We start from the raw sequence: 22411 nt of genomic DNA on the forward strand, positions 1-22411 counted from the left end.
TCTGAGATAGTTTACCATCAAACCTACTGCACAGCCCTAGTCAAACGTGACACTATATGCAGCATATTTATCTATTTATTGATTATTGTCTTGTGTGTCTAACTTATGTTCTGTGTAAAGTCATTTTAAAGTCTCATATGAGCACCATCATTTCTGTGTTTGCCTGAATACTTTGAAATGATAATATAGTTTGACTTGATTTATATCATTAGGGGTCCAAGCAGCCTTAGCTGCTGGGTCCCAGTTGTTTTTCTTTATAATGGTTTGATTGAACCATTATCAAATTAATTTCTAACAAAGCACACAACCAGTCACACATTTACAGAATGGGAACAGGAGAAGCAAAAAACTGCGATAAGAGTCCAGCTATTCTCAGTATTTTTATTGATTTTGGACCAAGTGTGAAACGTGGATGTTGGTGGATTTGTGATTCTAAGTTTATTTACTGTGCTTTCTCCATTTCTGGTTCTGATGAGGTCATAGCTCAGTGTGCAGAAGTTTCTTGGCTTCTATCATGTTGTCCTTCACTGTAGAAAAAAAATTATTGCTATTTAACTTGAAGCCATTTCTTCAAATTCTGGGTTTATTTGATTTAAGGGTTTTTGAATGGGGGGTCCCAAATATAAACATCTCAATTGAATGAGGGGGGGGGGGTGCCCTGTCTGACTCTTTGTGATGTTTATCTGTCAGAGCAGGGTTGACTTGGATTCACAGAGGAAAGCCGTATACTCACATACGTCGATGTCTCCAGGCTCGTAAACATATAGGCCATTGCCATACTTGCCAACAATGTCGTTGCGCACTACCATGGATGGATCTAGAGAGAAGGAAGAAAGGGGTGATGGAAAAGAGAAGCCACATGAGGATGGCCAACAAGGCACCCGGCACGGCACACTGTACCCGTACCCAATAGCCATGTCCGATTATATTCTCTGCGTCAAACACATCTGCTCCATGTTCTTATTGTCTTTACACTGTACTATCAATTGCCTAAAATTGATTTAAAATATAGAAATATATTAAGCTGTAGTTTAGCATGGTTTAAGATGTCAAAATTGTTAAAAACTGAGTTGCCAAGGATTAAAACAGAATAGTGAAATACAATAAATTCAGTCACTTATCAGTGTTTCTCAACCCAGTCTTCGGGGACCCCCAGACCTTTCTGCTCTCTCCCACCCCCCAGCACACCAGTATCAGGTATTCAGTCTTCTTGATTGCTTGGTTCAGGCAGAGGTGGAACGTTCAGGTCCAGAAAGTACAAACCCAGACCAAGGTTTTGTTTCAACCAACCAGTTGAGTAACGCTACACAAAATTGGCTGGTTGAAATATAATCTTAGTCAGGATTTGTACTTTCTGGCCTTGGACTATCCACCTCTAGGTTCATGTGTGCTGGGAGCTGGAAGGAAATGTGTGGGATGTCTAGTGGGCCCTGAGGACTGGTTTGAGAAGCACTGGTCCGACAGAATCAGTCAGCAATATTTGTCAGTACACATAACTTACTAACTTGTTGCTAGTTGCTTTTCTCAATGATAAAAAAATTGACAACTAAGCAGCTGAACCCACACTGACCAACAAAGAGTATCCTTGGGACGTAATATCCATCTGGAGCCAGGTTCTTGTCTGAGGTTTCCTCCTGAAAATAAAGACATTGCACTGAAAGGCTGTACCATTGTGTACATCGGCATGTTAGTTCATGTAATGTGAGTCACTGCTCATACAAATTGCGGCAATAATATGTGGGACGACTCACAGCTCATTCAACACCTTGAGGGAAGGAACTTAACAAATCATCCCTGAATAGGCTCTTGCGTGCATCTGACAGCTAAATCCAAACTATGTTTGTAAAAACAGGCAGCTACTTAGCAGGTAAAAATGTTGAAATCCATGCTGTGCAAGTTATTCTGAATAAGCAAGCAAGACTATAGCAATCTGACAGAACAATTTGCAGAGTAAGAAAATAACATAGATTGATTAAATGCTGTGCGTACTGCAAATATTTAAAAATACATTTAATTCACCATCAGATTGAGCATGATGAAATCCTCTCGGGCCATTTTCTGGATATGTTCATTTGCAGCAAACACCTTTTTAAGGGCTAAAATTAAATATGAGATGCAATGACCTGTTAGAACAAATTCTGTAAAAATGCAAAGAAACTTTAAAAGAATTTATTTAATTTGCTTTGATTAAAAAATAAGTGAAGCCAATCGTCACAATGTAATTGATTTCAATTAATATTACTTGAGATTACAGTAGGAGAGAGTGAGGGCGGCAGCAACAAGCCCCCCAAAGTTAGCCCCCTCCCCTTTGTGGAAGAAAGCAGCCATATGTGACCATCCCTTCTGCAAAAAATACTTTAAGGTCAAAAAGTATTTTTTATGATTAGAGTTTTTGTCACACTGTCTAAACCAGGGGTCTCCAACTCCGGTCCTGGAGAGCTACTATCCAGTAGGTTTTCTGTCCCACTTGGCTTCTGATGAGCCACACCTGGTCCTGGTATTTACCTGAGAACAGGTGTGGCTCATCAGAAGCCGGGTATGATGGAAAACCTACTGGACGGTAGCTCTCCAGGACCGGAGTTGGAGACCCCTGGTCTAAACTGTTTGCGTGAAACATTGTAAAGTCATCTAAATTTAATCAGTGTTTTCTCAGCTTCTAACAGGCACAGCTAGCATGTGTCAAAGCTATTGTGCCAAGCTAGGGCAACAAGTTTTATTTTGGCTGTCAATGTAGGGACATTGCAACCGGTTGTTTTAACCATCCCAACATGCTATTGCACTGAGGGAGGAGGTGTTTATACACAACTGTGAGTATGATGTGAACTAATTGCCTCTGTCACACACATAAGCTACATCACATGCACATACAGACACACACACAAATAATGACTTACCTGCATATCCAGATGCACAAAAAAAACATTCACTTAAACACACACATAGTTCACTTCAGTAAGCTTTCATCTGATGTCCCCTGTAATGGGGTTGCAACATTTGACTTTGTCTATTCAAGAGTGAATTGTACGTATATATCCATATATAGAATGTCGCAGAAGTGGGGGAGGGGAGCTGACAGATGTAGGGTTAACATCTAATTTTGTCTTTCCAATACAAAGAGTCTCTGAGAAATTGAAGAAAATGAAAAAAGTGTTGCAACTGTCCACCCTCTCCCTTACATTAGACCAAATGACCATTTATATGAGGGAGTTCACTCACCTTGGCTGTGTGGACATTCATCCAAATGATGAATTACCATCAAGGGCTTCTGGCTACACAATGCAGTTTGGAAATTAGCACCAAAAAACAACCAAGCATTCTTGTGGCAACATGAATGCTGGGCGTGTAGTAACGTTTTTACCTTTGTTTCATTTTTGACAAGCCTTCTTCATAGGTTTGGGCCCATTTAATGCTATTGCCCCATCCTTAAAATATTAACAGAAAAAAAAAATCATACATCAAATAATTTTATAAGGTTATGAGGTTTGAAATGGAATGGATTGCTTTTGTGTAGTAGCAAAACTGTGTTATTTTATGCATCTGAAATACATCTGCGATGAGAATGTAAACTACGTGTTGAAAGAGATATACCTCTAGACAGAGACCGTTTCTCGGGTTCAGATTTTTTCCCGTGAGAGATCACTAATCCCACCGCAAGAAGTGCCAGCAAGAATGAAGACTGAAAACTCATTTTGTGCAACCTTCAAAGCATATGAAGAAATACATTTCAATACATATACACAATCATTTATTCTCTTATTTTCAAGTACCTAATTAAAGCGCATTTGTAGCAAGTATTAAGTCAATACTTTAAAGATTAATGTTTTGATTTTTTTCTTTTGCTTGCTTAAGCGAATATATAAAAATATTAAATCTGTTGATCTATGGCAACATATTACAAGGTAAACATGTCTGTGCAGGGTTACAGGAAATGTAGCCTCAAGAATCTCGTTTAGGGTAATTATAAAATGTTTGTAAACTGTCAACGAAACACTTACTTTTTTCCCCAATTGGCAGCTGGAAAGCTTTTCAAGGTTGTTACTGCACTCCGAGCTAACTGCTCTGCTTTATATAGTGCCACTGACTTACCTGACTGGCCTAAGATTTCACTTTGATGTCATCAAACCGGTAAGCCAAGTGTCCTTTGTTTCAGAAAAAAATCATAGTCCATGTCTGAAATGGCTCTTTTGTTAAATGAATTCCTTAACATTTATGACATTCCATCCCTGCAGGTGCATTCATGACAAGATGTTAGAAAAGAGAAGCCTTATGGGTAATATTATCTATTATTCAATAAACTGCTCTGATAGAACTACTCTTCACCACTCACAGTCCTCAAAATGAGAGTCATATTTTTCTGCTTTTCATTTCATTTTAAGGCCATGTTGGTGTAAGCCTTCTGCAGCAGACACACGGCTTCCCCTGCAGGTGAATGACTGTGCTGCCATTATGCTACACAACCACAAATGTCAGCTTTAAGTATCCCTTACAATTCAAGGTTGACACAGCAGTCTAATGCATTCAACCAACTACTGGCTGGCCACAGCTCTCAAACACTGATGTCATCGCTGTGTCACTCTGGAGGTTAGGACTTTGTGCTCATGATCAGACAGCTGCAGGTTCATATCCCACAGTCAGCAGAGTGATGTCACTATTGGTCGCTGAAACGCCCGTAACAGCAGTTGCTCCAGGGACTGGCTGACCCTGCATTCTCAATTGTACATTGCGTTAGATCAGGGGTGGCCAGTCTTATCCGCAAAGGGCCGGTGTGTGCGGGTTTTCGCTGTAACTCCCTAATTAGATTACTAATTAGAGGACTGATTGGCTGAAGAGTTTTCACACCTGGGTTTGAACAGCTGACCTACAGGTTATCCCAAAAACCTGCGTACACACCGGCCCTTTGCGGATAAGATTGGCCATCCCTGCATTAGAATAAAGTGTTTGCTAAAATAAATACAAAATGATGTACATTTCTATAACTGTAACATAAGTAAAATTTAACATGAATACTTAAATATGGTTTAAAAAAGTAAAAGTGTAATTTGGTCGCCTATATTATTGTAGCTTGTAATTAAGATGACCATCTGTGTTGTTCATTTTAATGGCATAATCATAATTTTAAATATCCAAAGCTATATTTAGCTATATTTATTTATAAAGCTATATCTGTTTTGTTAATTGGCTACCATTTGTCCTGTATATTATGAAGATGCTTTACTGGAAGAACACTTCAATCAGATCTACAATTTATCAGTAACAATATCTAAATTAAAACATTAAATGTAATAAAAATGTAATAATTTACTGCTGTTTAAGTCTCGTCAGTGTTCAAGTGCGCGCGTTTATTGTTAGATGTTGCCATGGGCGACAGCCATGACAACCGCTTCCAGTGCGCGCATTCTCCGCGAGGCCGACTGGTGCATTGTGGGATTGCTGGATCCCGTAAGGGCTCGGTAACGGCAGGAATCATCCGGGGGTGTTATTTATTCGGCTTTACCGGGAAAAGGGGCCGTTGTTCTGGCAGTCAGTCCGCGATACTGGCGCCCATGAATTCGTCGGTATCCAAGAAGACCCAGGACACCCTGGGCAAAGTGATTAAAAAGCCCCCTCTGACTGAGAAGCTGCTCGGAAAACCTCCGTTCCGCTACCTGCACGACATAGTGACCGAGGTATGAAGGACCGCTTGTTTTATAAGGAGATTCTCAGTTAAACGCCGCGCTCTGTTTATTGGTCCGTATCCCGCAAGTTAAGTTTTTTTTCGGTTCGTTTACCCTGCAGAACTTGCTCCGTAACTAGCTAACTTGTTTAGCTTCTTAGCTAAATTTATCTGGAGGGAGAGGGGGGGTTCACGCGCCGCAGTAAGCAGCCGGCATACGTGCTCGCGCCACCGGTTAGCCTGCTAGCTAACTGAAGGCGAGACATATTCTACTAAAAGCTAGCTCAAGGTAACAGTAGCCTGTTTTGAAGGGGGTCCGATTGACGCTGGCTCACTTGGAAGGTTGGCTGGGCGTTGAGCGTTCTTCCGTTGCTAAGCGCTCATATCCGGCCGCGGAGGTAAACGAAGCGGTGCTCGGCTTCAGTGTGATGCCCGTTTAAGATGCCGAGGATGCCAGGACAGTCTGCTGTCCACGTCTTTGGATGAAGTGTGCCGCAGGATCTATGCTGTCTGAAAGAAGTGACAGCCCTGACCTTTCGAATGCCGTTACAGCGATAATATGCTGATAAAACTCAGTTAAGATGATATTGTCGAAGGTACTCGATTCTTTAGAATTGCACCAACATTGTAACATGCCTAGGTCCTTTAGCGATTCATTTCTTTTCAATACATAAGAACATAAGAAATTTACAAACGAGAGGAGGCCATTCGGCCCATCAAGCTCGTTTGGGGAGAACTTAACTAATAGCTCAGAGTTGTTAAAATCTTATCTAGCTCTGATTTAAAGGAACCCATGGTTTTAGCTTCCACTACACTAGCAGGAAGACTATTCCATACTCTAACTACATGCTGTGTAAAGAAGTGCTTCCTCAAATTTGTTTTAAAATGTTCTCCCGCTAATTTCCACTTATGGCCACGAGTTCTAGTATTTAGACTAATATTGAAATAGTCATTTGGCTGAACAGCATCCAGACCCGTTAGAATCTTATAGACCTGAGTCATATCCCCCCTTAGTCTCCTTTGCTCAAGGCTAAACAGATTCAGTTAGTATAGTTAATCTGTGCTACATTTAACCATTCGGAAAAGCACTTTCTTGTGATTTTTAAGAGGATCTATCTGACTCCAGTTAAATTGAAGAGAAAAGTGACATCAATTCTGTTTGTGGAAAAACACATATTTTGTCTTCGTAAATGTTATGCATCAAGAAGATTTTCTGAGATTTCACTATTAATTGAAGCAGGGATTTCAGAGAGAAACTTTGCAAGGCTGTTTTGAGCTGATTTTGTAAAATTGCGGATTGGATAATTAGTTTATTTGATTCGGATGAGACTGAGTAAATTGCCAGCTCAGAGATTCAGATGAACTTGGTTGCAAAACTAAATTCGGATTATTTAGGGAGAGGGGTTTAGAAGCAAGGTGGCAGGAGCGTGGTAAAATCACTTTGAAAATACTGCATATCGTACCGGGAAGTCATGCCTACTGTATTCCCCCATCCAATAGCATAGAGTCTTTTTAGGATACTGTAGGGCCACTTTTGAGAATGTATTTAAAATTCAACTTATGATACTGTATTCTGCTTTGCACATACTGGGCAGCAAAGTGGGTCATTGCTTGCACTGTTTTCTTTCACCTCTCAGGTTGGGGCTTAAAACCTCACCTTTTTCTTGTGTGGAATTTGCAGGTTCTCTCCGTGTCATACGACTTTCCTCCTGCAGTCCAAAGCCATGCAGTTGGGTTAATTAGTATCTTAGGCTAATTGGTATTGGTCACCATTAAGCATTGTTATTGCCCTTTGGCACCAGTCTAATTTTTGGTGGTTTGAAATTACTTTTCCACAATGCCGTGGTCCATCGTCACAAATTCTATTTTCTTCATCTCATTCTCACAGGTTATTCGAACCACTGGCTTCATGAAGGGACTCTACGAGGACTCTGAGTTGAAGTCAGACAATGTCAAGGTAAGCTGTTCATCGTCTTAACGGACACAACTATCTATGGCCAAATGGTAATGTCAATAGACTTTACATGTCTGGGAACAGTTTTGTTGCATCGGTGCAGTTCACTACTGGATTTTAGACTGTTTTATTAAAATCAGAACAATGTGCAAGTCAGTCACACATTCATTGTGTGTCTTCTGTGCTGAGAACTGATAGCAGGCGAGCAAAACTGATGTGGCATCTGTTTTGTCAGACGCTAAATAGAGCAGATGTTGTTTGGACAGCTATGTCACATTGTGCTCCAGCATTAAATGCATGGGTGTTTCGTGCATTTTAGCAGCTAGCTGAACTAACTAAACAAAAGTAATGTAGCTAACCAGCACTGATGTAACTAAATAAATGGTGTTCTGCATGGTTTCATTTCATATTAGCTGGTGCTGTTCATGTATGTTATCACAGCTGCTGTCTCATGATGTGTGTCATGTTCCTGGAAAGTTATCACACAACACTGTGTCAGAAGCATGTAGCATGAAGTCACTATAGTTCTCAAGCCTTAAAATGCAGCACATACCATCTCAAATCCATTTTCTTTACAAGATGGCCTTGGCGCACTTTTGAAACACTGCTTATCGTGAGCATCTTGTAATATTTAGGAATTTATTATAGACGTTGAATAAAATGTAAACTTCATATCTGTATCCTCATCATTTGCAAAGAGTTTCCATGCCTTCTGATCATATTAACCTTACAATTTCTTCACTCATAGTTTATGTATCTATCAGATGTAGACTATGAGTGTGTCTGTGCAAGCAGTGCAAAAATGGAGAGTAGTTCTTGTGTGGGTTGACTTTATTTTGGTACTATGGTGTTTCTATAGTTAGCATAAGTTGCTGTAAGCCATCTTAGCCACTCCATAGGTGCTAAATTCCAGTTTCCCAACAGAGATTGTCTGCATTGCAGCAAATGCAGCAGGTAAAGGAAAAACAAAGTTCTCCAATGGAATATGTACCTAGCTTTTGGGGGGGAAAGAGGGAGTCAGGGCCCTCTTTCAGCAAACAGTGTTTGTATGTGAGTGTTTACACATCGATACTATGCTGTCACTAGAAAGCACAGCAAGCCTCGATGTGGCCCTGAGCTGAAAGAGACCCCCAAAGAAGGAATTTGCTGTCAGGTTCCTTCCAGGTGTGGCAGTCAGCAGCACTCCTGGCTCAGCTCTCTCTTTACCATGACATTAATGCAGACGCTGCACCAGTCCACCTTTCGATCTCCCACTACATTCTCCCTTCACTCATGAACAAGACCTCAAGATACCTACACTCCTCAGCTTGAAGTAGTAACACATCCCCAACCAGAATGGCACAATCCACACTTTTCCGGTCGAGAACAATGCCCGCCCCCCGAGCAAGTCTGTTTATGGACCATTCTGTGCTTTGGAATCTGCTAATTATCCCTACATTCACATGTAGACTTCTGTTTCATGATTTCATTTCCATTTAAAAAATATATATTAAATATATTCAGGAAGGACTGGTTACTGTGTAGATTTTATTCATCATATTGGTGTTGCTAGTGGATGGCTACAGGTCAAAACTGAGGAGCTGAAATGTTGGCCATGAAATCCTCTGATCTTATAATGTTTTCCATGTATGGTCCTTCTCTCGTCTAATGTGCCTCAGGACAAGGACTCTAAGATTGCCTTCCTGCAGAAGGCCATCGATGTGGTGGCACTAGTGAGTGGGGAGCCTCTGGCAGTGAGACCGGCGCGCATTGTGGCTGGTCATGAAGCCGAGAAGACTAACGAGCTGCTCCAGGCCATCGGCAGGTGCTGCCTCAGTAAGGTGAGCAGCGTGGGTGTCAGGGCGCAGTGGGGGCTTGTGGATGCTTTCTTCTGTGTTATGGCCCGCTGTTCGGTGATGACAGCTAATGCAGTTGTAGTCGGTAGTTATTATATTGTCCATGTAGCTAATGGGGTAGAAGAGGTTAATTTATACCCTTGCAAAATGTAATTGGACTCCAGGGAGATCAGGTAAAGGAAAACCTCAAGCAAACACATTTGTAAATCTCAAAGGAGTCATCCTGGGCCCATCTGTTTGACAAGTGTGCACTTCTGTTCTGCCATGCCATAGCATTCAGCCGGAGCTAAGTTGGTCTTTGAAGGGTGTCACTGAAGATGTTCTCCTGTGCACAGTTGTCCAGTGAGGAGGCTGTAAGGAGAGTGCTGCTAGGGGAGAAGCCTGATCTCAGAGTGAAGCCCAGCAGTTCCAAATCCAAAGACAAAGAGAACCAGGAGGACAGAGAGCACCCTCGGGACAACGAGGTATGGGAAACCTAGCTTAGAGTAAGTATAACCTAGTGGTGTATCCCCTGCTGTTTGCAAAATGTGGAGACTTCTTTACCCATCTTCCACATTAAAGACAAAGAACTAAACAGATCAGGGTCAGACTGATACTGCTGGTACAGTGAGAAGAAATGAAGTATGATTAAGATCTTTGTGTTCAGGACTGCCTTGGTTTAGCAGATTTTCAGTGATAGAAGCACGCAGAGAAATGTCACATGTCAAGGTGGAATTGGTGGTTCGCCTTTCAGCCGCAGAGAGTAAACAAAGAGCGAAGCTCCAGCAGGGACCGGAAGGAGCCTCCGAAGGATCCTGAGGGCAAACGGTCTGAGAAGGACAGACCACGAGATGCCGCAAGGTTTGAGAAGCGGCGTGAGCGCGAGAGGACCAAGGAGCGGGACCGTGACAGGGACAAGGACAAGGAGAGGGACTTGCGCAGAGAGAAGGACAAGGAGAGAGACCGGGAGAAACGGAGAGAGAGAGACAAGGAGAGGGAGCGCCATGAGCAGGCACAGGACCGGCAAGAAGCAGAGGAATCAGAAAGGAGGGTGTGTATTACAGAGCTGAAGGTGCTGCCCTTTCAGAATAAGAGTCTGGCATCATGACCAATGGTGCGATTCTCTACTTTCAGTCCCGTGGCACAGAGGACAAACTGAGCAAGCGGCCACCTGAGCGGCCTGTTGGGAATGGCAAGCCAGAATCCGAGGTCAGCCTCCTATGATTCATTAAGACATGCTGGCCGCTAGCTTTCTGGTGTGATGTGGTGCTCTTTACTAACTCGTTTGTCGACAACTTACTTGGTTTTTTGTCCTGAACGCATGTGCATCTTACCTCGACACGGAAGGGTGGCGATGATGTACATATAAATAGCTGTTTAATTTTTTGATTAATATTAATTCATATTCCCCCTTTGGCTGCATTTCATGAATACAGATAGTGCCGATACCTCAGAACATACTTCATACATATAGTAGCTATAACCTTTTTTGAGCAATTAAATGACTAATGTCTTAAGTGCAGGTCCCAGTATCAATTTTTGTTAGTGACTGCCTCTTAGAGCAGACAAAGCTGTTTGAACATGTTTAATCAGTCGGTTGTTGCAGTGCAGCTAAACGGGGAATCAGTGTCTTAGGTTACTCTAGTGTTACTTCATTGCTGTGTTGTTGGGTTGAGGAATGTCAATGTATTCTGTAACACAGAGTCACCTACTATACTATAGTGTGGTGGGGGGGTTGTGGGCACCTCCCTCCCAAAAGTATTTAGAGCAGTGGAGGTCAGAGCTAGGGGTCTCTAGCCTGGTGATACAGGGTTGACTGCATGGCCTCTGTCCACATCCCTGCAGATATGAGATGAGACCCAGTTTGCAAATGCAGAGACTCAAGCTCAGATCATCCATGTCTTAGCTGTGACGTAAAGCCCGTGCTCTCAACCCTGGGCCTCCGGCTCTCTGGGTGTTGAAACTAAACGTGCTGCTCAGGTTGTTGTTTGTCCATGCAGCTGGTGGAATTCTGGGTAATGCAGGTAGTTCCTTACTTCTGTGTACAAGTTGCACCACATTCTCTACACGGCGTCAGGTTTTAGGCTAAAATGTCACAGTTTGACTGGTCATGTTTGGCCGACTATAGCCCCTTCAGCTGTTTCCGCGGCCATCCCCTCCATTTGACAATAGTAGAAGCCCTAACACGTGGGCCAGTGACATGGCCGTGCCTTTAAAAGCCTGTGACTTGTTCTTTATGATCATCCTCAGCTCTCTGCCCATTACTTAGGCCATACCATCAAGCGCTCTACACGTTAAACTGAGGGTTCTGCTTCTAGGTATGTGCTGCTTATGGGAACAGACTGTGACCAGGGAAGGAAGTTAGTCATGCTCTGCTTTCTCCCAGCAGGACAGTCCCATGAGGATACCCCGACCTTCTTCTGCCAAAGGTCAGAGGAGGTTACCAAAGCCTGGGGGACAGGGTAGGTGACACTTTTCATTGTCACCTGAGTAAGGCTTCTAAGGAGTTTAAAGGGCGTCTTTTGTACTGATGAGTCACATGATTTCCTTTTTGTTATCAGGATCCAGGATGTTAACTATGTTTTTCTTTCCACAGATGAATCTGACAGCGATGGAGGTGCATTTCCTATTTTTCCCTAAACTGCAGTACTCCCTGCCTTCTGCAGATGGCACTGCTGTACAGAACATTCTCTGGAGAGCCTGTGACGACAGATTTCTGCTATTCCTACATATTTAGTCACTGTTATACAATGTGTCAAGGCAAAAAAATGAAGTCTTATGTTATGAAAAATTACATGCCATAAAATAAGAGGTGCACCAAGATATGCTATGATTGGGGGCTCTGTCTGTTTCAGGGCCAGATGCTCAGCCAGAGGAGAAGACAGTCCATCAGGAGAATGGCGACGTGCCGGACTCACACAGACCTGGTGCTGCCTTGAGGTCAGCTGCTGTTGGGTGTGTCTGATGGCCGTCTAGTCCTGGCCGAGCCTGAGGGAGCGCTGTTTACCAAGGGGTCTGGCCCACAGCTCCAGTTTGTTACAATTAGCTTTAATGACCCCCAGAACCCTGCTGCACTGAAATTGTGCCAGTATGGCCAATTTCACCTCAATGGGATCAAGAAAATGCTGCAGGAGGCTTGGCTTTGTAAAGAGCACAGCCGTGTGTGTCTGTGTGTGTGTGTGTGTGTGTGTGTGTGTGTGTGTGTGTGTGTGTGTGTGTGTTCGTAGGTGTGCGTGTGTGTGTGTGCGTGGTTCTCCCTTTCTAGTCCCCAGGGATCTGCGTTTTGGAAGGCCTGTGGAATCCATTGATAAAATCTTTTTTTCTCTCCCCTTGCTGTTTTTTAACCACACGCAACAGCAAATTGGTCGGCTTTCCCAGGCCTCATGTTCAGTTCAGCGGCAGAATAACATTTCTGTAACATCACCTCAGAAACATTCTTCTGTACCGGTGCCAGATGAACCCCTCCTAACTGCTCTCCTGTGAGCGGAACCGGCCGCCTTCGGTATGCTGGGGCAATAACGGGCCTGTCTCGCCCCCACAGCGGTAACCGGGGTCTCCCACGACCCAGCAGCGCACGGCCAGCCCCGCCCCGCGTGAAGAGGCAGGAGGCCCAGCCCGATGCCATGCCCATGGAGAGGTGAGGGGAGACGGCTTGCTTCTCCTGCTCCAAGCCCCACCGCAGTCCTCCAGCACATTTGTGGCTGAGCTCCTTTCCTCCCCTTGCAGGCTGGGTAGCGCCAAGCCCTCGGCAGCGGTGATCGTGGATGGCGGGAAGCCGTCAGAGGATGAAGAGGATGAGGATGCACAGTTCGTGGTGGAGGAAGCTGCCCCCCCACTGCCCGAGATACCTGCGCTGGAAGCGGTCAGTGGCCACCTCTGCCGCTGTATGATGAACAAACAAACAGTAATAATAATAGTAATAGTAGCAATGATAAAACCACGCAGGGCAGCGTAACACATTGTGTGTAGGTTGGGTAAGCTGGCGATGAGCCGCACCGGAATTATAGGGCCCCAGCTCTGATCGATTTACCCAGTAATCATTTCAATTAAGCAATTAGGAGCTTGGGGGAAGGGGACCTCGGTCTCCCCACGGCCCTCCGGGACTGGAGCTGTGTGCCCCATGAGTCACATTGTGATTTACATCATGAGTGGTCCTGGAATTGTATTCATTGAGTTGTTTCTCCTCCAACCCCCCACCCCCCAGGAGGCTGAGATCGAGTTACAGGAGAACGAGAAGCATGGTAAAGACATTTACTATGAAGCGTCACAGTATGTTTGGATACAGGACACGGCGCTCATTTGCTTTAGCTTGGTGTCAAATATTGGGCTATGTGTAACACAGTTATTTAAAATCCTTTGCAGTTTATGCCAAATATGTAATTCTGAGGAAGGGTTCTTACTTGGGTAACTTTGTTCTTGCTAATTCTGGTCCGGGGGGACTCCAATCTATGCCGGGTTTGGTTTTAGTCAGCCTGTGATTCCCAAAGCTGTAGTTGGTTGTAACAATCCAGGTGTCACTAGTAACGATCTCAGATAGCAACCATGTGCTGTCTAGCAGGTGCAGAAATATGTTTATGCCCCTTAAACAAATGAGTACTTCACAGTGCTTAAAACCCCTGAGATCATGGTGACCTTAATGACGAAGCTGCCTGTTTATTATTACTGACTGAATTTAATGATCAGTCCTGGCTGTAGTCATGTTGAACTTTCCATGGGATTGCTCAGTTTTTTAGAATTCCTTCATTTTCCAGGTGGACTAGTGAAGAAAATACTGGAAACTAAGAAAGACTATGAAACTTTGTCGTCACCAAAATCGAAAGACCAGGTAGGTCCAGGCAGCCCCCTCTTCAGATGGTGCAATTTCTATGCCTTGTCACTAGGTGGCAGTGTAATGCCAGGCTATGCCATTTAAGACCACCATGCCTTTTCCTGAGGGTTATGAAAATGCATTTCTGAGATACCACTCTGGGTCAAATGGAAACAAGCAAGCGTGAAAGTGGGCAGCCAATCATGTGTGATCTGAGTGAAGTGTGTGTGTGTGTGTGTGTGTGTGTGTGTGTGTGTGTGTGTGTGTGTGTGTGTGTGTGTGTGTGTGTGTGTAGGGATTGTGTTTATATTACATTGTGGGGACCAAATGTGACTCGCAATGTGATTAAAAACCTGTTGTTTTAACCGCGTGGGGACCATTTTTCAGGTCTCCACAAAGATCTGTGAATGCAATCAAAAAAAAAAAATGCCAAAAGTCTCGTATTTTATTTGCTTACTTATGGTTAAGGTTAGGGCTGGGTGGGTGTTAAGGTTGTCATGTTGGGATTAGAATTTTCCTCATAGAAATGAATGGAAAGACCCCACAACGATATAATTACATACCTGTGTGTGTGCGCTATGTGTATATTACATTGTTGGGACTTATGGGCCAGCGTCCATGAGGCGTCTTTGCACACACAAACGCATCTGTATACTTGAGGATTAGTGCATTTTTGTTGCATGTTCTTAATGTGGTGGATTTTAACTAATATTGAAGTCCAAATATATCACTCCATAATTGCAGGTAGAGCAGTGCGTAAAGTCACACTCCAAATGGCTGCTGATCTGTGTTCCTGTGGGACCATGTTCTAGCGCCCTCAAGTCAGCTGTACCCGGGTCGTTAAAACACCCAGCTCTGTAAATGTTTAAAAGCGTCAGTCGCTTTCTGTGAAAGTGTCATTTGGGGAGGTAGAAGAGAATGTGATTCAGGTGTGGCACCTTGCTCACGGCTCCCAGCTGAGATTCCTACGCATTTAACCTCTACTGGGATATGCACATTTTTTTCAGACCATTGTAATTAGGCTTCACCTGCCCATTTCTTCATGCTTCTCCACTGAGAGGTGATGACAAGGGAAGTCTTTCCTGCATATGAATATAAAAATGTTCCATGGAAAATGGCTCATTTGAGAGGACATTTGTAAGCACTCCAACAGTCCCTGACATGTAATAAATGCACCCCCCCCCCCATTGTAATCATAAGTTGCTTATTCCAAATTTCAGTGTTAAAATAAATGCTGTATTGCTTAACTCCATTTCTAAGTGAAGGATTTCCCCCTGCTCGCTGTTTCAGGCAGTATGTTTTCCAGGAAGTGCCTGTGTAGTGCGTGCTGTGTGGATTTCATTTGCATCTAAAGACCATCTTGTGTTATTCCATGCATGGTGGCTCCCTGCCTTGTGCCCAGTGTTTTTGGGATACGCTTGAGATCACAGTCCTAGAGAAGCAGTTATGGATGGACGGACAATCTCTGACCTTAAATGGCAGCCTGGCCTTGTCTTTTTGTCAAAACCACCTTTGCTTGCATTATTGAGACATTTGCTGATTAATGTAGAAACAAAGGAGATTGGAAGTTAATGCATTCTGTAAACTGTTTTTTTTTTTTCTATTTCATGTATTGGTACAAACCTCCCGATTAGTCTTGTGCCAATCCACGGGTCATTAAGACCATCTTCCCACATGGCAAAGCGCTCTCAGCTTTTTAATTGCCGACAGGATGGCTGGTTTGCCAATCAGTACCACTTTCTTTTCCCCTAACAGTTCCTCTGAGCCTTGCTGCACAAACAGAAGACCCCATGTAAGAGTGTAACCGCTTCCGGACTTGAAATGGTCAAGTCAGCTTAACAAATAAGCCTGTAATCACAGAGGAATAATCACAGTACTGATGGAAACATCAATTTTCCTCATACCCTTGGAGGACAAAATTACTTTAGTTTGGCAGTACTCGAGTAATTGTGTGGCATTATGGATGGTGGGATTGAAACTAATATGTGAAATGTTTTTATAGGTGTTTCATCTTTGTCATCTCTGACTCCAGGCCTTGTCTTGTTTTAGTGTGGCACTGTTATTTCCCTTCATGTAAAATGGGCTGTAGAAGCCTGCTTCTCTGTCCATTCTGGTTTGCCCTGAGTGACACTCTGAAGAATGAGCTGTATGTTTTTGGTGCAACCTTCTCGCCGACCCCCCGGATCACGTGTGTGTTATCATAACATCATTCCTTGAGGTCGTCTCTCTTATTTATACGTCAGGGGGCCTCTAAGCAGCCGCCTTTCTTGTCCTCCTCGCTTTACACCGTCAAATTACCCTTGATGAAGGTTCGCAATGGATAAATAAACTGCTTGAACCAAATGGAGCTCCGCTGAGTGAGGGAGGAGAAGGGCCAGAAAGCCCTAGCAGAGCCTGTGAGAAAATAAACAGGCCATTCCTAGCCCCCTGTCTTCAGCTGGGTAGAGGCACCAAGAGCCTGCTACTCCTGCCTCTCTAAGGTAAGGGCAGTGAGGCTCAGACCCCCAGCCCCCTGTCTTCAGCTGGGTAGAGGCACCAAGAGCCTGCTACTCCTGCCTCTCTAAGGTAAGGGCAGTGAGGCTCAGACCCCCAGCCCCCTGTCTTCAGCTGGGTAGAGGCACCAAGAGCCTGCTACTCCTGCCTCTACAGTAAAGGCAGTGAGGCTCAGACCCCCAGCCTACTGTCTTTAGCTGGGTAGAGGCACCATTAGCCTGCTACTCCTGCGCCTCTACAGTAAGGGCAGTGAGGCTCAGACCCCCAGCCCCCTGTCTTCAGCTGGGTAGAGGCACCAAGAGCCTGCTACTCCTGCCTCTCTACGGTAAGGGCAGTGAGGCTCAGACCCCCAGCCTACTGTCTTTAGCTGGGTAGAGGCACCATTAGCCTGCTACTCCTGCCTCTCTACGGTAAGGGCAGTGAGGCTCAGACCCCCAGCCTACTGTCTTTAGCTGGGTAGAGGCACCAAGAGCCTGCTACTCCTGCGCCTCTACGGTAAGGGCAGTGAGGCTCAGACCCCCAGCCTACTGTCTTTAGCTGGGTAGAGGCACCATTAGCCTGCTACTCCTGCCTCTCTAAGGTAAGGGCAGTGAGGCTCAGACCCCCAGCCCCCTGTTTTCAGCTGGGTAGAGGTTGGAAGACCCCACTTCTCCCAGCTCTTCTTTTGCTTGTTGTGGGCCTGTCAGGCTTTAGAAGTGGGATGTAGATCATCTTGGATCACTTTGGATTGCCTTCATCCTAATGTGATGCAGTCTGGCAGAAATTTGAGCTCCTTGATAAAAACGTAAAGCTTCTTAATGACAAAAACATACTGAGCCTCAGACAGTTTAGACTGGACATCATAAAATCCGCTGTAGGAATGCATAATAGTATTCAAAATTTATTGACAATAAGTACAGAGATTGCTTTGGAAAGTTTTAATAAGACATTTTCAATTTTGTCCTGGAGGTAGAACTTAGTTGGCTTTTTTACTATTCTGAATACCATGACCTACTGCATTATGAAAGCTTACTCATTCAGTTTAGTGACTACAGTTGGATTCTTGGCATTTGTGTTGCTGAATATAATAATGTGGGCAATCCTATGACCCTGACTAGGATAAGCAGTTGGTTGGTTGGATGGACGGATGGATGGACATTCTGAAAACCTCCAACATGCAATATTTTGATTAAATTGCAAGGAAAAAGCACTTTGCAGATGCATAGACACTGTTCTGAGGCCTCAGAGTCGGACTGAGTATTGTGGAAGGGTGTACACTTGAACATCAAAGACAGCATTCGGTTCACATCCAGCGTAGCGTAACTGATCTGCCCTCATCAGTGCTCAGCCCATAGTAACGTCATTCCCTGGGCCTCAGGAGAGAATCTGCCCCCACATCCTGTGTGCTGGTCTGGTCTCTGAACCCTCCACTGCTCTGTATCTTACTCTTGCTATTTTTATGAAATGGTTGATCAGGGCCATCTCCTCAGCCACTGAACAGTGATCGGTTAGTGTTCATCGGACAGCCCACTGCTCCACTGACTACATGTGCAGCATCCTGTGAAAAGCAGGAGGAGCGTTTTCAGGGCCTGGTCAGTACTGCACTAGTCTGGAAGGCCACCCCAGCAATTGGCTCCACACACGTGCTGTTTACCATTTGAAAGGTTGCTGTTGAGGACTCCTACACCCCCATTTAGCCTGCCTGGAGAATAGGATTAATGAAGGATTAGTCACCAAGTGCATAAAGTTTAATGTTAAAAAAACATTTAGAAGAAATTTCAGAAAGCACCCTTTTCCTCCTCTGCTTACCTCATTACGAGTTTTGCAGATTACGTACTAGGAGGTGGGAAGGTTCCCGCACTTGTGCCTAATCACAGGGCCCTGTCAGCTCTGGTCCCAGGGAAAGGGGGAGGAGGTGCGGACCCCACCGCGAGATCCGACTGTCAGCCGCCCGCTTTGCGAGCCCATGTCCCCTCGCTGATGGAAAAAGCAGGCAGCGGCGGCTGCTCTCAGAACAGATCTTTGGTGGAGAGGATCAGGACATGCTAGTGCACCTTGACAGATGCCCCCTAATAAAGGGCAGATTTATGTCCACAGAGAGTGAAAAGCACACCGTGGTTCGGGGGGGGAACGTGTAGGGGCTGCATGAGGGCAGCATCCGCCTTCGCTTTCGGGGTCGCAGTTGCCGACTGCCTCCCAAGTAGAAACGAGCCTTCAGGTAACTAGCCCTCAGAAGATTGTAAAATAAAGAGTTGGTTCTGTAAAATCTGCTTCTCCTCCTCGGTTTTGAATGATTTGAAGACCTTTGAGACTGCATTTGAAAAGGTTCCTGGAGATGAATGAAATGTGCTTTCGATTGTGTAGAAGCCTCCTTTCTGCCAGTTGTTATTACTTTCCCGCTTTTATCCCACAGTCTCTCTTTGCTCTCATCTCTCCGGGCGAGTGTCTGAATCACATTTCTCCATGCGTTCTGAGCAAGGGCCGGGTATCTGGTGTCCTGTGGACCAAATGCACTCTCAGTCAGGACTTCGTTTGATGGTCCTACCATTAAAACCAGCAATACTGTCAAGAGCGGAGATTCAGACAAAAGAAACTGATTTCTGCTGCCATTTTTCTTTTGTTGCTAATTGGTAATACTATAAAAATAAACAGAAATGGCCTTAAAGTAATTAGTTGAACAAACGTGGCTGAGAGCTGACTGGCATCTCTGTGTGACGTTCAGGCTTCCTTATTTGCAATCCTCCCCTCTCCCGGCGCAGGAGCGGACCCCGGTGTCCGAGGCAGCACGGAAGAAGGAGCGGGACCTAGTGTCCCGTGAGGTGGAGCGCTTGCGCGTCTCCGTGCAGACAGTGTGCCGCAGCGCCCTGCCACTGGGCAGGATTATGGACTACATCCAGGAGGATGTAGACTCTATGCAGGCCGAGCTGCAGATGTGGCGGAAGGAGAACCAGGAGCACGCTCAGGCCCTGGTACAGGAGCACAGGTGGGTGTTCCGTATGCCCCACCACACCTCAGCGTTCTCACACCACAGCAGAAGGGTTTAGAACCAAAGACACCATTGGACCATGCCGGCTCTCTCGGTCAGAGCAGAGTCACTCTAGATGATCTGATGGTGTGTAGCGGTGGGGGATCTGCACCTATCACCAGAAGGTTGTGGGTTTAAGTACTCTACCTGCCAGGTTAAACATCTCACGTTTGGAGGCTTGAACATCGTTCAAAAAAAGCCCAACTGCTCCGGGGTGCAGGACACCGGCTGACCTTACGCTAAACCCCAAAACTTGCTCTCACCTATATAGACATCTGTGTTTATACCTTTCATGGACAGCAAGATATGTAAAACCTACCCAGTGTAGCTTTTACCTAAAGTTTTTTTTTTGGGGTGCTAAGGGCCATGCTCAAGAGCCCAACGATATTTCACTCTGCCCACCATGGGATTTCAAAAGCAGTCAAAGCTACAGCAATCCTAAACCACAGAGCCACACACTGCCCCCTACAGGGACAAATAAAGTACCTCTATTCTTAAAAGGTGGACACGGATAAGATGCTAATAGTGGGATATGAAAGCCTGCATGTTTCTTAACTGTCCCCTGTGCCTGTTTGCGTTCCCATCATTCAGAATAACAGAGAGCACGCTGGAACCCCTGCAGGCCGAGCTGGTAGAGGTAGAACAGCTCATCAGGGAGCAGCAGGACAAGATCTGTACCGTCAAGTCCAACATCCTCAGGAACGAGGAGAAGATCCACAAGATAGTCTCCAGCATCAATTCCTCCTCCCGCACATGAGGGCCGTTGACGTGAAGCACATGAGACGTGTGTGGTAGGAGGTGGAACACCTCAGCCCTTCGTAACCAGCTTGAGCGGCACACGGGGAAGCCTGACTGCGCTTAAAGCAGGTGATCTATAAACTCACTGTCGTCCCTTGTTCCTCTCCCCTTCTCAGTAACGTGCCTTCCAGTCAAAATGCACTTTCGGCGGGGTGCCATTGTGGCCCTCGTCCTGTGGTGTCATGAACTCTTCCACATTTTTAGTGGCACTTCCCATCTTGTCAATCTCAACTTTAGTGTATTAATTTATTTGTTCTCAAGCATTAAGAAATAGCTTTATTATAGGCCTGGAAGAGATGGCTTCAACAGGGCACGTCCAGACAAAGCTGCTGTGGTAGGTGTCTATTGGTGTTGACCTACTGAGATTTCCAGTTAGCAATACAACCCTGCCCCCCCCCCCCCCCCCACTGGTTCAGCAGATTTCCTAAAGCAATAGAGCCCGTATAGGCTGGAAAGTGAAAGGCCACCAGGCGTATTTCCAAAGATGCACTTTTGGAAACAAGGCTTCCCTGGCGGGCAGAGCTGTAAGCAAAGGGCTGTTTGTCCGCCTGCAGCACGAGCTCTGCGGGCCCAGTAGGTACCAACTCGGAAGCGATCGGACAGACAGCCCGTGCAACCCCCCCCGGCCAGCAAGTCTGGTGGGCTTCCACCCCATGGGACGCTGCATCTCACTGGCACATCTGGAGGGAGGATGTGCTCACAAAGAGGCACGAAGGAAAGTATTTTGATTTTGATCATATGAATTTCTGTTTTCATTTTTCCAAAAACGCTGCCTCTTTAGATGTAGTCTTGAATTGTATCCCAGTACACCCGAAGAATCGCAGTGGGACATTTGCTCAGAAACGAGTGACTAAACTTGAGATAGAGGAGAGCTGGAAAAGGCTGTGCTCCTCCTGTGTCCCCTCACTTCCCGATGGGCCACAGACTGTCCATCTGCTGTGGTTACAGTGCAGTGACATCAGGGTCGTCCCTCGCGCGTCAGCAGTGTTATTAGGGCTGTCGGCACTCAGTGTGAACCCGAGACGCTCTCGCCTCAGGGCTCGCCGTGGGCCCCACGCGTCTCTCCACATCTCCAAGAAGCTGAGAATCTTCTAGCACGTTATAAAAGGGAACCATTCTCACTGTAATCTGTATCAAACCCTTAGTTAGCTTTCTTATTTGTACATTATGTATATTTTGAGTCTGTATCATAGTTCACAGATGACTATAATTTTTGTAGTGGGCTGAAATAAATGGTTACATTTGAGTAAAAGAATGTACCTGTGGGTGGCCTTTTGTTTATATTGAGGTCCAAACTACAATGCATAACATGTTCACATTTTAGAGACATTACCCATTGCTTATGTCCAGTCTAAAAATATAATTATAAGCACCCACCAGATCTTTTATCACATTTTAGCCACATATAAAGGTACGTGTTCGGCAATTTGCTCAAGGGCCTTTCCTGGAACCCTGAAACTTGTCAAACAAACTCAGTTGTGTAACCACTACTTGCCGTCTTTAATTCAACCTCTTCTGAGAGAATAACATCCTGCTCTTCATTCAAGTCAGAATTAGTAGAACAAAAAAGTAAAGAAAAAAAAATCTGAAGCTTATAAAATGGACAGTAATTGGTCACTGAATTTGCGTTTTCGAATGGCTGATCGTTGACTCAGGCAACACATAAGAGTGATGGAAGGCTGCTAGTATAGCTGCATAAACACAGGTGCTTTAGTAGAGTACCAGCTTTGATAGATCATGGAGCATAGATCAGACTTCATCGCTAACTGGTTTACCAAATACGCCATCACAATGAACGTGTCAAATGTCAGGATCTTACATTAATCCCGCAGCTGACTTAAATCTAGGAAGTGCAATTCAACATGACCCAACAAGTGGACTGATAGTG

The 22411-nt window shown here is 45.0% G+C and overlaps 2 protein-coding genes across 4 annotated transcripts; one reads left to right on the forward strand and one right to left on the reverse strand.

Moving 5' to 3' along the window:
• Positions 1 to 367: 367 nt before the first annotated feature.
• LOC111845401 (anterior gradient protein 3-like) lies at positions 368 to 4109 on the reverse strand. Its single transcript, XM_023814794.2, has 8 exons — positions 3996 to 4109; positions 3589 to 3698; positions 3359 to 3422; positions 3217 to 3269; positions 2020 to 2096; positions 1571 to 1634; positions 734 to 817; positions 368 to 527 (listed from the first exon to the last, which is right to left on the reverse strand). Exons 2-8 carry the CDS (start codon positions 3686 to 3688, stop codon positions 478 to 480), a joined length of 492 nt encoding a protein of 163 aa, XP_023670562.1. The 5' UTR covers positions 3689 to 3698; positions 3996 to 4109; the 3' UTR covers positions 368 to 477.
• Positions 4110 to 5374: 1265 nt separating this feature from the next.
• Positions 5375 to 21778, forward strand: traf3ip1 (TNF receptor-associated factor 3 interacting protein 1). 3 transcript variants are annotated; one of them, XR_011982940.1, is made up of 16 exons: positions 5375 to 5666; positions 7542 to 7610; positions 9266 to 9427; positions 9778 to 9906; positions 10176 to 10472; positions 10556 to 10630; positions 11808 to 11883; positions 12018 to 12038; positions 12277 to 12361; positions 12963 to 13058; positions 13148 to 13283; positions 13626 to 13662; positions 14173 to 14246; positions 19460 to 19683; positions 20317 to 20857; positions 21078 to 21778. XR_011982940.1 is itself a non-coding variant. In XM_072700412.1 (15 exons), exons 1-15 carry the CDS (start codon positions 5544 to 5546, stop codon positions 20480 to 20482), a joined length of 1770 nt encoding a protein of 589 aa, XP_072556513.1. In that variant the 5' UTR covers positions 5375 to 5543; the 3' UTR covers positions 20483 to 21778. The 3 variants fall into 3 exon arrangements, 2 of the variants coding, with proteins under 2 accessions (XP_072556513.1, XP_072556514.1); XM_072700412.1 differs by having other exon boundaries at positions 20317 to 21778; XM_072700413.1 differs by having other exon boundaries at positions 11811 to 11883; positions 20317 to 21778.
• The last annotated feature ends 633 nt before the right edge of the window (positions 21779 to 22411 follow it).

This window comes from Paramormyrops kingsleyae, chromosome 16 (assembly GCF_048594095.1).
Source record: "Paramormyrops kingsleyae isolate MSU_618 chromosome 16, PKINGS_0.4, whole genome shotgun sequence".
In the NCBI taxonomy this organism is placed as follows: Eukaryota; Metazoa; Chordata; class Actinopteri; order Osteoglossiformes; family Mormyridae; genus Paramormyrops; species Paramormyrops kingsleyae.

Bases quoted from the DNA above. Each gene is read 5' to 3' on its own strand.
- traf3ip1 (XM_072700412.1), top strand. From the start codon at position 5,544: ATGAATTCGTCGGTATCCAAGAAGACCCAGGACACCCTGGGCAAAGTG. The intron at 10,473-10,555 runs GTGTGTATTACA...CTCTACTTTCAG, and splicing joins CAGAGGAATCAGAAAGGAGG to TCCCGTGGCACAGAGGACAA. The intron at 12,039-12,276 runs GTGCATTTCCTA...TGTCTGTTTCAG, and splicing joins TGAATCTGACAGCGATGGAG to GGCCAGATGCTCAGCCAGAG.
- LOC111845401 (XM_023814794.2), bottom strand. From the start codon at position 3,688: ATGAGTTTTCAGTCTTCATTCTTGCTGGCACTTCTTGCGGTGGGATTA. The intron at 2,097-3,216 runs GTGAGTGAACTC...ATTTAATTTTAG, and splicing joins TGAATGTCCACACAGCCAAG to CCCTTAAAAAGGTGTTTGCT. The intron at 528-733 runs GTGAGTATACGG...TTTTTTCTACAG, and splicing joins GCCTGGAGACATCGACGTAT to TGAAGGACAACATGATAGAA.